This window comes from Macrobrachium nipponense, chromosome 42 (assembly GCF_015104395.2).
Source record: "Macrobrachium nipponense isolate FS-2020 chromosome 42, ASM1510439v2, whole genome shotgun sequence".
Lineage (NCBI taxonomy): Eukaryota > Metazoa > Arthropoda > Malacostraca > Decapoda > Palaemonidae > Macrobrachium > Macrobrachium nipponense.
The window spans coordinates 14,651,449-14,666,495 of NC_061103.1; the positions used below are offsets into that span (position 1 = coordinate 14,651,449).

The 15,047-nt window shown below is 39.3% G+C and overlaps 1 protein-coding gene across 1 annotated transcript; it reads left to right on the forward strand.

The window, feature by feature from the left end:
* The first annotated feature begins 13,504 nt into the window (after positions 1 to 13,504).
* LOC135213274 (uncharacterized) lies at positions 13,505 to 14,530 on the forward strand. The gene has a single exon (XM_064247254.1). It carries the CDS (start codon positions 13,505 to 13,507, stop codon positions 14,528 to 14,530), a length of 1,026 nt encoding a protein of 341 aa, XP_064103324.1.
* The last annotated feature ends 517 nt before the right edge of the window (positions 14,531 to 15,047 follow it).

Below are 15,047 nucleotides of genomic sequence, written 5' to 3' on the forward strand. Positions count from 1 at the left end.
CCTTTTTTTCTATCACCCAGGAAGGAGCACTGATAGCCATGGCTTTTCAAACGCTCCACCAAAACATGATAAAGCATCATGAAAACAAAGTCGCACTTATACATGAAGAGTGTACATGATAAAGAAAAAATTGAAAGTACGCAGCAAGAATCACAATCATGTCAAGCAAAAATAAGTTCAAGGTTGAACGTATCTGAAAGGAGAAGAAGAAGAAGAAGAAAAAGAAAAAACAGAAACAGGAAGATGGAGTATCCAGGACAAATGGGAGAAAAGCCGGTTGTCATCACATGAGGAAAACACCTGTACAATCACGGAACAGAATTGCCATGACTGGATTCACCTGAGATAAGCAGCATTAAAGGAGACGCCGTAGTAAGTCATAAAAGAACGAAAATCAGGCAGAATTTGGTCAGAAATGAGAAAGGAGATCCAAACTGAACAAAAAATAACATTTATGTATTTGATTTTAGAAATACGAGTAAATAACAACAAGTCCTGCAACTCGTACGAAACAAGTATTTTTAATGGACCTACCATGTTAAGCTCGGAAACTAATTTATCCGTGTTTTTAGTGCACTAGAGTATTTCCACAGAAAAATGCGGTGTGTTTTTTGGGTACCAAAGTATTTCCGCAGAGAAATTCAGTAGTTGTTGATGTAATATATATATATATATATAATGATATATATATATATATATATATAGATATATATAAACTTATATATATTTGTATTAATTCAGGAGAACATACATTCACTGTTTTAAGGTTATTAAATACCAGAGGACCTCAATGATCAAAAGGTATGCTGTATATCACAATCCCACCGGAGAATGGAAAACTGAGCGTAAATCCTGACTGGTTTCTACTTTATCTCCAAGTCATTTTCACGGGACTGCTACGTAGTCGGAGAAAATCACGACGTTTATGATTCTATTTTACAATATACATTCTTTTATTTCGAAATACTTACGTCAATAATAGTTGTTGAAAAATAACGAAGTACCCGAATTACATTTGCGGCAAAGATTTTCTTATATTAGAAATTAATTTTATGAACTGGCCAATGTCAAGGAAAGTCTTATTCAAACATTACTTCACTTCCACTGTCAATATGGTAATTAATACACAAACTGCATTAACGTTAAACGATATATTTTGTCTAAATGAATAATACCTTCGGCTTTCTATACATAATATACACCTCAGCAGCGAATAGATTAGTTTTATTTAAACGAAGTTCTAAATTTTTCCATATTAGTTCAGCGTCGGCCGGAACAAAGCGTTGTTAAATTAAACGCAGTTCATCCTATAGAACACAGTCAACAAGAGGACTGGCTTATATGATTCAACGCGCTTCGTATGTAACACTCTTGCCACACGTTCCATATTTCATGGGGGGCGACAGAGCTCCGTTGCCACCAGGGGAAACTGGTCTTTGAGGCCTCAAATAATGCCTCGTAATGCTGCGGGCTCTCTCGACTTCCTGATGAGTCTCACATCAATAGCGTTTTACACGAACAGAGCAAAATCCGTAGCAATATGTAATTAAAGAGTTCGTATATTATTATTATTAATGTCAAAGTAGTTTAACATAGGGCTGGTCCGAGTGATTAGAATAAAACACCCGGTCTAGGCCTGAAGATCTCGTATAAAGGAGATTCGCCATAGCCGATGGTGATAAATGTTATCAGATACTTAGCATAAACAAAAATAAATAAATAAATAAATAAATCGCCCAGACTGTTACAGGTAATGAGGTCATTCAATACAGTAGCCAAAATTGCCAGGTCGATAAATGGACGGCTATTGAAAATTCTTCAGCAACGAACGTTTTATATATATATATATATATATATATATATATATATATATATATATATATATAACGTATATATATAGATAATATAATAATTACATATAAGATATTATATATAATTATAATATATAATAGATATATAATTATTAGTATATATAATTATTACATACATATATATGATCTATATATTATTAATATATAATATATATAAATAATAGATATATCATACATATACATATATATATATATATATATATATATATATATATATACATATATATATATATATATATATATATATATATATATATATATATATATATATATATATATATTTCTTTTCTATGCAAATACAGACGGAAGGGGCAACTTCACTGAAGGATCTGTCCCCTGCCAGAGGGGGAATAATGATCCTGAGTGGGGACTCATTGCCTGAAGAACACAGCAGACCCTATTCTAGATTTCAAACCACCAAATGATGATAATAATCCATTACAAACAAATAACCATGGCTGTTTCATAAGGCACAACAATATCTAGTAAAATTTTCTAAATAAGAGATGATGAACAAATTATTTTATCTTTTAAGATTAACAATTTAGAGATGATGAACTAATAATTTTATCTTTTAAGATTAACACACACATTACTTTACTTTGAGATTCCTCATTGTAGAGAAAGAATAATTCTCAAAGCTCTACAACATCAGCTGTTCAGGTGTATTTCACATCACGAGATGGTGAAAATACCTTCTCACTTTTCTTCTGAAAGCTGAGCAGTGTCTGCTGACATCCGTTCACACGAGCATAGAAAAATCCTAAATAAACTTCATAATTTATAATTTTCTACTACATACTGTTTTATCCACTAAAAGTTTTAACAGCATTGTTTTGGTAAGCTAATTTTACAGGAATAATTAAAATATGAATTGCCATCTGGGCTAGCACAAATGCAGCATTGGTATTTGCAACAAATCTTGCCCAAATGTGGAACGTAATTTTCAAATTCATTAATTAATCTGAAAGCTCGTACTTATTTTTCTCAAATAGCTCACATCCACCTTACTAATCACGTACATACATTTTGTAACTATTTAGTCATTTGCAGTTATAACAGAAATTTTATCATTGGTATGTTTGCAATAGTTACCCTCATTAACAACAATGTCTGAAGCAGATGTTTTTCCAATTCCGAAAGAAGATGAAGTGACCTGACCTGTAAAGATCTTCTTACTTGATCATTTATCAGTTGGCGAACTTGCAACTCCGTTTCCAAATATCGTTAACAATCTGAATCGAGTTTTGCTATGAATCTACACCTAAAAGAACTCTTATGGTGAAACAAAAGGGTGTTTCCATCTAAGCTGCAGAAGTCCTAATAGGGGATGGAATGTAACACACAGCACCTAAGAAAGAATTGACAGGTTGGTATGGAAGATGTGTGGCTTATGTACATAACTCCTAAGGCACTGGCTTCCTATATGACTCCTGTGACATGGTTTCGGAGCACATTCGTTTTTCATCTGAGAGGTCTCGAGTTCTATCCAAAGTGAAGTAGAAAATTATTTGTGTATTTTGCACATTGATTTCTGTCGATTTCCATCCCATTTGCTAAAAAAGGAAAATAAAACTTAAATGCTATTATTTGAGAGCTTGAATAATAGGGAAATTAGACAACTTGCTGTTAAGTACTTAGCTTCAACTTCATCTATACTTCTGTAACCTGCTTGGCAGCACCTCTTCTCTACCAAAGGGGTCAACTAGTGTGAATGAAATGCTAATGCCCTGGACTCCTACTTGAAAGTCTGGGATTCGGTCTCGATGTGAGTCAGAAACTTATTTCTCTCGCGTGTTTCTTTACAGAATAGAAGGGTTTTTCGCCCTTGGTGATTATACCTCTTATAGTAAGCAATGTGTTAATAGTGTCTCCACATAATACCCGGCGTGTAAGGCAGAGAGTGTTGTGCAATTGCAGATATACTAATATCATTTCTGCTCCAATCAGTGCACAGAGCTGGGATACGATTAAAGGAGTGCAGGATTCAATAGACAATCGCACAGATAGCCATCAGACTCCTTTGAATGAGGAATCCAGTTTTTCCTCGCCTCCCAGCAACACAGGAGTGCCCCCATCACCTATAGACCATTCTGAAGGGACTGTTGGTCTCCCAACTTCTTCTCCCTCCCTGGTGCCTCCAGTGGAAGATAGATCTCTGATGATGATTACCAGCTCTCGTGATTCTCCCCAGCCTATTTCAACACCTCGACGTTCTTAACCCTTAAACGCCGGAGCGGTAAATAAAAAAATGACTCCCGTGTACCGGAGGGGTTTGAGAGTGAGCGCGTAAGCGGAAAAAATATTTTTTTCAAAAAATCACAGCGCGCTTAGTTTTCAAGATTAAGAGTTCATTTTTGGCTCCTTTTTTTCTCATTGCTTGAAGTTTAGTATGCAACCATTAGAAATGAAAAAAATTATCATTATCATATATAAATAATGCGATATATGATAGCACAAAAACGAAATTTCATATATAATTGTATTCAAATCGCGCTGTGCGCCAAACGGTTAGAGGTAACAAGTTACTTTTTTTTTCGTTGTAATGTGCACTAAATTGCGATCATTTTGATATATAACACATTGTAAAACGATAAAAGCAACACAGAGAAAATATTATCACAAAATGATGCATGAATTCGTAGCGCGCGGATGTAAAAAAATAATTTTTTAAAAAATTCACCATAAATCGAAATATTGTTATAGAGACTTGCAATTTGTTTCAAAATGAAGGAAAATGATTGAATATTACGATACTGTAAGAGTTTTAGCTTACAAATGCATTTTTTTACCATTTCGAACGAGTTAAAGTTGACCGAATGTCGAATTTTTGTTAAAAAAATGTTTTTATATGCAAATATAAAAAAAATGAGAAATGCTACAACCTTCCAATAATTTTTGTTATATTGTGCATGTTTTTGCGCACATTTTCATATATAAAACTTTAAAAAAAGCGTAATATGAAAAGGCTCAAATATTAGGAGAATGTGACCTACGCGTTTCCGAGATTTTCGGCCGAGAATCGGCGCGCGGACGGAATAAAAATATTTTTTTCAAAAATTTACCATAAATCGAGATATTGTTCTAGAGACTTGCAATATGTTTTAAAATGAAGATAAATGATTGAATATTACTAGACTGTAAGATTTTTATGTTATAAATGCGTTTTATGACCTTTTCGGTTGAGTCAAAGTTGACCGATCGTAGTTTTTTTCGTACTTATCGTACTTTATATGCAAATATTTCAAAAATGATAAATGCTACAACCTTCCAATAATTTTTGTTATATTGTGCATGTTTTTTGCGCACATTTTCATATATAAAACTTTAAAAAAAGCGTAATATGAAAAGGCACAAATATTAGGAGAATGTGACCTACGCGTTTCCGAGATTTTCGGCCGAGAATCGGCGCGCGGACGGGATAAAAATATTTTTTTCAGATATTCACTATAAATCGAGATATTGTTCTAGAGACTTGCAATATGTTTTAAATTTAAGATAAATGATTGAATATTACGAGACTGTAAGATTTTTATGTTATATATGCGTTTTTTTACCTTTTCGGTTGAGTCAAAGTTGACCGATCGTAGTTTTTTTCGTACTTATCGTAATTTATATGCAAATATTTCAAAAATGATAAATGCTATACCTTCAATAATTTTTGTTATATTTTGCATGTTTTTGCGCACATTTTCATATATTAAACTTTAAAAAAAAGCCGTAATATGAAAAGGCACAAATATTAGGAGAATGTGACCTACGCGTTTCCGAGATTTTCGGCCGAGAATCGGCGCGCGGACGGAATAAAAATATTTTTTTCAAATATTCACCATATATCGAGATATTGTTCTAGAGACTTGCAATATGTTTTAAATTGAAGATAAATGATTGAATATTACGAGACTGTAAGATTTGTATGTTATATATGCGTTTTTTTACCTTTTCGGTTGAGTCAAAGTTGACCGATCGTAGTTTTTTTCGTACTTATCGTACTTTATATGCAAATATTTCAAAAATGATAAATGCTACAACCTTCCAATAATTTTTGTTATATTTTGCATGTTTTTGCGCACATTTTCATATATAAAACTTTAAAAAAAGCGTAATATGAAAAGGCACAAATATTAGGAGAATGTGACCTACGCGTTTCCGAGATTTTCGGCCGAGATCGGCGCGCGGACGAATAAAAATATTTTTTTCAAATATTCACCATAAATCGAGATATTGTTCTAGAGACTTGCAATATGTTTTAAATTTAAGATAAATGAATTGAATATTACGAGACTGTAAGATTTTTAGTTATAAAATGCGTTTTTTGACCTTTCGGTTTGAGTCAAAGTTGACCGATCGTAGTTTTTTTCGTACTTATCGTACTTTATATGCAAATATTTCAAAAATGATAAATGCTACAACCTCCCAATATTTTTTGTTATATTGTGCATGTTTTTGCGCACATTTCCATATATAAAACTATAAAAAAAAGCGTAATATGAAAAGGCTCAAATATTAGGAGAATGTGACCTACGCGTTTCCGAGATTTTCGGCCGAAAATCGTCGCGCGGAGGGGAAAAAAATATTTCTTTCAAAAATTCACCATAAATAGAGATATTGTTCTAGAGACTTGCAATATGTTTTAAAATTAAGATAAATGATTGAATATTACTAGACTGTAAGATTTTTATGTTATAAATGCGTTTTTGACCTTTTCGGTTGAGTCAAAGTTGACCGATCGTAGTTTTTTTCGTACTTATCGTACTTTATATGCAAATATTTCAAAAATGATAAATGCTACAACCTTCCAATATTTTTTGTTATATTGTGCATGTTTTTGCGCACATTTTCATATATAAAACTATAAAATAAGCGTAATATGAAAAGGCACAAATATTAGGAGAATGTGACCTACGCGTTTCCGAGATTTTCGGCCGAGAATCGGCGCGCGGACGGAATAAAAATATTTTTTTCAAATATTCACCATAAATCGAGATATTGTTACTAGACTCTAAGTAATTTGCTTACCCCCAAAAAAAATATTTATAATATATAATATATATATATATATATATATATATATATATATATATATATATATATATATATATATATATAATTTTTTTATACGTAAAATATATATATTACATTCTTCGATTCTGGTACCAATACATAAATAAAAGGAATGCAGGTGACACTTCTCTTTTTCGCATACAATGAAATGTCTTATTATTATTTTATCATGCACACATTCAGATATATAAAAAATTGTAATAAATATAAAACTAAATATAAAATAAATGCAGAATACTCACTCGTAATCCTGACTCTTCGTTCTATTCTTGTTTTCTCCCTCCTCCATTGAAGAGTCTTGCATTTTTTTCCACTCGACATGACGAGGTACAGGTGGAGGAGGGAGACGCGCGCCCTTACTGCTGATGGACCCGGCGGCCCCGTGGCGCCCCTCCGCTGTCGGTTTAGGGGGCGCGCTCCAATACATGACCTTAGTGTGATACTTTCGGTCACACTCCCCTATCCTGCAAAGAGCAACTTTGCAGAGACGACAGAAGAACCGGGTGTCTCTCCTTCTGCCATTCATATGGCACACCCGGCACCGTTTCTGCCTTCGCCCTTCTAAGGCCTCCAGTATGTGTTCCCCTGGCTGCAGCCGACACGCAGGGTCCACTACCCGACGAGAAGCGGTGATGGCGGGGCCGGCAGCAAGAGGGGCGTCGTCAGCAGGGGCGTCGTCAGCAGGGGCGGCGGCAGCAGGGGCGGCGGCAGCAGGGGCGGCGGCAGCAGGGGCAACGTCAGCAGGGGCGTCGTCAGCAGGGGCGGCGGCAGCAGGGGCGGCGGCAGCAGGGGCGGCGGCAGGTCGAGCGAAGTTGGCCCTCCTATCTGCCCTTTCCTCTAGGGGCAGATCTGCAGCTCGGGGCAGGGGGTCAGTTATGGAAGGCCACTCATCGGGATCGAAGTTGATGAGGGCATTCCCGGCTACCTCTAGGAACTGTACGTGGGTCAACCTCGGAAGATTGTCACCGCGGTACCCACAGTACAGTATGTAGGCATTTTGGAGGGCCAACTGAAGGATGTATTTGAGGAGCTTCTGTGTCCACCTTCTGGTTCTCCTGCGAAGGGATAGTACTGGATGAGCTGATCAAAGAGATCAACTCCTCCCATGTGCCTGTTGTAGTGCCCAATGACAGTAGGCCGCTCGGTACGAAACTCCTCAAACACAACTCGGCCCTGTCGACGTGTCTTCTTCCGCTGTACGATCTCTTCTTGGATGGGTTCATGACTCGTCGTAATCATGGGGACGAGTCGGACACCCTTCCAACAGATGACGAAGACAGCGCCCTTCCGCCGCCACTCTGTCTCTCCTCTTGCCAGGTGTTGCGGATGACTAGCGAACCTCTTGAGGACATTCGGGGCCCCATGCACCAACCGAAGGGTACCACTGACGTGAACACCTGCTTTATACAGTTCCTGGGCCAGGGATACCGAGTTATAATAATTATCCATAAACAGGTGATATCCCTGGTTACGGAAACGTCCCACAAGGTTGAATACAGTGTCACGCAGCGTGGAGAATACCCCGGTATACACTGAAAAGTCCACAACGTATCCAGTGTTGGCCTCGGTAATGAGAAAGAATTTCACACCATATTTCTTTGGCTTCTTGGGGTTATACACTTTTATACTAAGACGTCCTTTGTAAGGCATCATCCCCTCATCCAAAGACAGGTTCTTTCCAGGAATCACGAGATTACTACACCGCTCACGGATATAATCCAACACTGTACGCACTAAAATGAGGCGATCACTGTTATTCCGGGGTATGGCCCTTCGGTTGAAGGCGTTGCAGTACCTGTCCATCGCCAGGAAATTATCACGGGACATAACGCCAGGCACATTCGGCATACATAAAAATAACTTCTCTTCCAATATTGCCTGACGTCGATAGCAGGTGTCAAAACCAAAATAAATGTGGAGCCCCAAAAAATGTGCCATGTCAATGAGGTTGCAACCCCGCCAGTAATACGACAAGGTCGTCTTCAGCTCATACCGGCAGTACCGAGCGTAGTCCACCGTCTCGTGTACCAGGTATTCCAGCAATTCCCGCGTCAGGAAAAGCTGGATGAATCCCAAAACAGTCAGGGGTATTGGTACGGTCATCCCAGGGGTTGCCGTGAAGGGGTGCATGTTAGGAGGGGTGGGGTCCTCCGTCCACCCCTCGTCACTCTCCGACGACCGACCTTCACCTTGGCTGGCGCGACGAGCCGACCTTCTACGTGCCCGTGCGCGCGCACGCGCACGGGTGCGGGCACGATGCACACTACCCCCCCCCGTTGGCCCATCACCCTCACTTAGGCCCTCACTTTCTGTATCGTCCTCTGCGATAAAACTTGAGCCCGTATCCCCACCCTCCCCCTCCCCCTCCCTCTCAGATTCCCCCTCGTATGCACTGAATTCGAGCTCACTTTCGGGATGTGAGCCTCGAACGGACATTGGGGGCAAATATTCATCCTCACTTTCATCGGGACTGATGTCCTCATCACTCGATGACCATCCGCCATCAAAATGAGGACTTGCGACATGTTCCCGATCAAGCTCCGAAAGATATTCGTCTATGTCCCTTGGTTGGAGGCCTCCCAAATGCCTACGAATGCCCCTAAGGACGCCCACATGCTTCCTAGGGGTAACCAAAGGCATACGATGTTTTCCCGAAACACTTTCAGACACACGTGGCCGCACAGAACGGCCTTGAGGCGCGGGGTCATGCTGGGTGCTTGGCCCCTCGCCAGCATCCATGTCCAAAACTCGCCTTACACGATCCCTTCCGACGGGTAAAACGCGCCTTTCACGGTTCACACCTCGTTGAGACATATCTAGGAATGTCTTGTAGCAATACAAATGCTCAGTCTCGCACAAGTCCAGAAAAACACACTTTTCACGAAAGATCGCTCTCGGATGGTGCGCTACTGATGCTGGCTGGAGCGAGAAGAAGGGATATCGCGCATGCGCACCTGGGTCACGCTTCAAAACAAAGCAAGGCCTTGATCCGTGGACTCCCAGCATTCCCCATGGCGCGTGATTCAAAAGTTTTAGGCTGGTAGGCCTATAAGTATTTTTCCGCGAATTTTAAAAAAAACTTTTGTATGTCGACGTAAAATACGTCCAGTCGGCACCCGACAGACAATTTATCTCGACGTAAAATACGTCCAGTCGGCGTTTAAGGGTTAAAGGTGAGAATTTTGGTCCTAATATATTAGTTTAAAGATATAACCTAATCCGGGACCAACCACCCCCAGGGTCATTTTCACCGCAAGTACCAGCCAACCACCCACGGCGAGTGACTGCCCACTCCCCCTGGCTAACCCAGCTTCCATCCAAATGATCAGCGCATTCATCTCCCATCTTCCTGAGTAGCCATGGTTACATTATACATAATCTCTTGGAATATTTTTGGCCTCAAGCGGAATATTCCTCTCCTAAACATGTTCTGCAAAAACTTCAAAGACATCATTGCATTGCAAGAAATGCTCCTCTGGCTAAATGACCTTGTCATCTGTGATTCAGTACATAAAGACTTCAGAACCTTCTCGACTTCATCGATGCAAATTACACATCAAATCATAGCCGGTCGCCTGAAAGGGGGCCTTCTTTCCTGTGGCACAAATCGTTAGACAATATGATAAAGGTGATGGGAAAATAACAATAATTTCTATCATTACTGCATAATCCTAGGGGAGTTACACAGTATTACTCACGATTCTCCTGCTGATCACATCTGTATAATCAGGGACCATAACTCCTACCCCAACAAAACAATTTTATAATGAATTCACTCGCTTCTGTCAAAATCATGCTCTCCAAATTAGCAATGTAATCCTCCTCCCTCCCTCCCCCTATTCATATGTACATAATAAAGCAGACGCAATTACAACTGGACCACTGCATTACGTCTCCACAACTTCATAATTCTATTATGACCCGCAATATTCGCTACGATCTTGCAACGGGCTATGATCACATCCCATTACAGGTGTCATTCAGTACCCCATCCCTCCCTACTGTGAACCCCCCAACTGACCGCCCACCAGCGGTAAACTGGGATTTTAAAAACCAACAGAAAACCAGATACTTTAGGGCGACCACAGAAACCAGGTTGCTGTCAATAGTTCAACCAGCAGACGCCTTACTTTGTACTAACACAAATTATAGAAATGACCACCACAGAAGGAATCTGAATGAATTCTATTTGAACATAATCTCCGCTATACTTGCTTCGGGCAGGGCTGCCTATAGATTTCATCAAGGTAATTCTTGTAATATATCTGGATGGAATGACTTGGTTAAAAGATCTGTATACATACTCACAAAAAATGTTTTTATTGTGGAGGCAAAATGGTAGCCCGAGGGAAGGACACACTGCATTACTAATGAGACAGGTGAGAGCGCAGTTCAAACTTGCTCTTAAGCACTGCAGATTTAATGTAAAACAAGTAAGAGCCAATGCAATGTCTAGAAACTTAGAATCTGGTGATTATCCTTGTCTTTGGAAAGATATCCATTCCTTAAATCCCAAAACTAAAAAGCTATCACCGAGAGTAGGGGAAGCAGTCGGAGACGAGGCTATTGCAAGTATGTGGGGCGATCACTTCAACAATATCCTGAATTGCATAAATGATCAAGATTCCCTAAGGTAAGTAGATAACCTCCTTACTGACAGCATTCAATTTCCTTCTGCAGACCGTGTTACCTTGCTGTTACGCAAGGTAACCTCAGCGATGCCATAAACAGCCTACGTAATAATAAATCACCCAGCTGTGATGGTCTTCCCCCAGAGGCTTTTAAATTCTACCATACGATAATTTACATTTTGCTAGCTGCTCTATTCAATTTGTGCATAATTCACCAGTTTCTTTCAGACTCCCTACTCTTAGTTCATTTGATACCATTAATCAAAAACAAGTTAAGGATGCAGCTGACCCTGGCAACTATCGGCTGATTGCAATCACAACGATCGCATCGAAGATATTTGAGTCGGTTCTTCTAGTGAGACTTCTCTCCTTTCTACACACCACTGACAACCAGTTCGGGTTTAAAGCAAACCACTCAACCGACACCTGCATCTACATACTGAAAGAATTCCTGAACTATTACCAATCATCAGCCTCTCTTGTTTTCCTTTGTTTTGTGGATGTGAGAAAAGATTTTGACAGAGTAAACTACCTGAAGCTCTTCCTGAATCTGCATAAAAGAGGCACACCCCTATATCTAATTGTCATTTTACACTGTTGGTTCTCCAAACAGTAGTTCTGTGTCAAATGGGGTAACGTATTATCGTACACCTTCGGCTCCCTAAACGGGCTTCGACAAGGGGGAATTCTCTCTCCATACTTGTTTAATGTTTACACAGATGCCTTGAATGTCAAACTGAACTCACTCCCAATCGGATGCACTGTGAATGAAACAACTATAAAAAACCTCTATTACGCCGACAATATGGTTCTCATTTACCCATCAGTGCAAGGTCTCCAACGACTCATCGACACTTGCCGCCAATATGCAGATGAATTTTATATAATTTACAACAAAACCAAGACCCAGTGCATGTTGCTGCTCCCGAGATAGCTTCAGCTTATTGCAGAACCACAAATTTTCCTCAGAAACCATCGGCTGGAATTTGCGCAGGAATTTCCGTATTTGGGTCGCATTATCATCGACGACCTGAAGGATACGGCAGACATTGAACAGAGGTGTTGTAAACTATGTGCAACTAGCAACATGATTGCAAGGAGGTTTGCCTTCTGTCACCGAAATGTGAAACTGCTGCTCTTCCGCTTGTATTGCTACAGCATCTATTGCTACAGCATCCATGGCTGTTCCCTCTGGACGAACTATACCCGAGAGACCATGAGACATATCACTGTTGTGCACAATGACATTTTGAGACACCTCAAAAAAACTCTCCCCTACCACCCCCTAGATGCTGACCCGTTGGCATGGGTAGGGGGCTTAGGGACCAGCAGCTGGGCCCTGATGCCTGATGGGGATGTTTTCTCACCGGTCCTTTTCCTCTTCCTGTATATTATTTCTATTTCTCTACCTCCTCCTCCTATTTAGGTGTGGATTTTATGTTAATGACTTTTGGCTTATTTCTGAATATGATTTGACTTGTGCTTTGGCTTTGATGGAAGGTGAGGATGGACGGCACGCCACCTCACCTGTAGAACTCGAGTAACCGACGTGGTCAAGCGAGGGGAAAGTTTCATGTCAAACCCTGCCTTCAGTGCCGGGTTGTGATCTCGACGGACATCACGATGCCTTAGCACTGAGGGTGAGGTGTATATCCAGGTAATACCCCTAGGGCAGCCTTTGTCAAAGGGATGACTGTCCTCTAATTGTGGCTCCGTGGTGGGTATGAGGATTACCTAGACGAATTATATCTTTTTGTATATATGGTCAACCCTCCTCTTTTATCATCTGACCCGGGCATGGAAATGGACTTGGCAACTGATAATTTAGGTTCGAACATTGTTACGATGGAACCTTTTTCTTCTCCTGTTTTGGAAAGAAAAAAAAATGCAAAATTGCATTCAAGGAACTTAAATATTCAGAGTAATAAGAAAGGAAAAATGGAGATTCTTCCTGATATGTATGAATTAGTTTCATACAATAAGTTTATAGTTCTTAGGCTCGAAGATGATGTATTGCAGAATATCAGTGTATTTAAAGCAAGCAGAGAAATTAATAATGTATGTAACTGTGCACCAAAAATTCATCCACAAGATGATGGGACCCTATTACTCGAATTCTCAACTGCACAAAGTGGAAAATTGCTCAAGATGAATACCTTAGTAGGGCGAAAAGTTACGTGTTTCCCTAATCCTATTCATAACCAAAGTCGAGGAGTTATATATGCTCCCGAACTGCTCTTATCAGAAACCAAAGAAATTCAGCAGGAATTAGATGAACAGAATGTGGCAAAGGTGGTCAGTACGAGAAAGAAGGTGGGGGATCAGACTGTTCCATTGGCAAAGCTAATCCTCACTTTTAATACCTTTAAATTACCTAATGGTATTAAGGCAGGCTGGCTGAACTTCAAAGTCAAGCCATACATACCATCACCTATGAGATGTTACCACTGCCAGATATTTGGTCATTTGATCCAGAAATATAGAAAGAAAATAAATGAAGAACCTGCTTTATGTTGTAATTGGGGTAAAGAAGCACATGGACCATGCAATGAGCCACCGTCTTGTATTAATTGTGGAGAAAATTATCCTGCATCCTCAAAAAGTTGCGTGAAATTTATTTTAGAGAAGGAGGTGCAAACAGTTAAGGTTATGGAAAAGATTTTGTTTATAGACGCCAGAAAGAAAATACTTGAACTTCAAATAAGACCGGGAGTTACATTTTCATCTGTAATTAAGAAGCCAAAGTCCAGTGCACAAGTGCCAGCTACTCATGCAGTGCAACAGAAACCATCCCCTCCAGTCACAAAGTCAAACCAGGCTGAGACAACGCCACGTGGAGAGGAGCATGGTGATGATAAACCTCAAGCAGGATGTTCTTTAAATAATCAAAATAGCACATCACTCCAGCAACCAAATCCACAGGTTCTTAAATCATGTACAGTAGAAATACCTAAAGGAATATAGTTGACTACATCCAATGGAACTCTGTCTAAATTAGATCACAGGAAAAGAGAGTGAGCATCAGAAAAAAGAAATGATAAAACTGAAAATGAAAGTAATGAACTTTCCTCTCAGAAATCCATCGTTATCCAGAGCAATCTCCCCAGGTTAAAACGTGTAAAAGATAATAATTAATTATCATTAGTAATGGATTGCAGGCTTTCAATTTTCCAGTGGAACTGTCAGGGGATGCAAGCCAAATAGGAATCTCTACAAATTTTAATTAAAGAAAACTTACCAATATGCATTGCCCTGCAAGAGACTATGCTTGAACAAAAAATCATATGTCCTAAAGAATACATTTTTTTTATCATTCGGATTATGATGAGCAAGTAGGGATTCATGGTGGAAGTGCTATGTTAATTAGGGGAGATACAGCTAACAAAAAATATCCACTGCAAACAGACTTACAAGTGGTTGCTGTTCAGATTTTTCTGAAAAGAAATATATCATATGTTCACTGTATTTACCTCTAAATATA

What these genes read in the sequence shown, in the direction of transcription:
- LOC135213274 (XM_064247254.1), top strand. Translation starts at nt 13,505, where the DNA reads ATGGAGATTCTTCCTGATATGTATGAATTAGTTTCATACAATAAGTTT.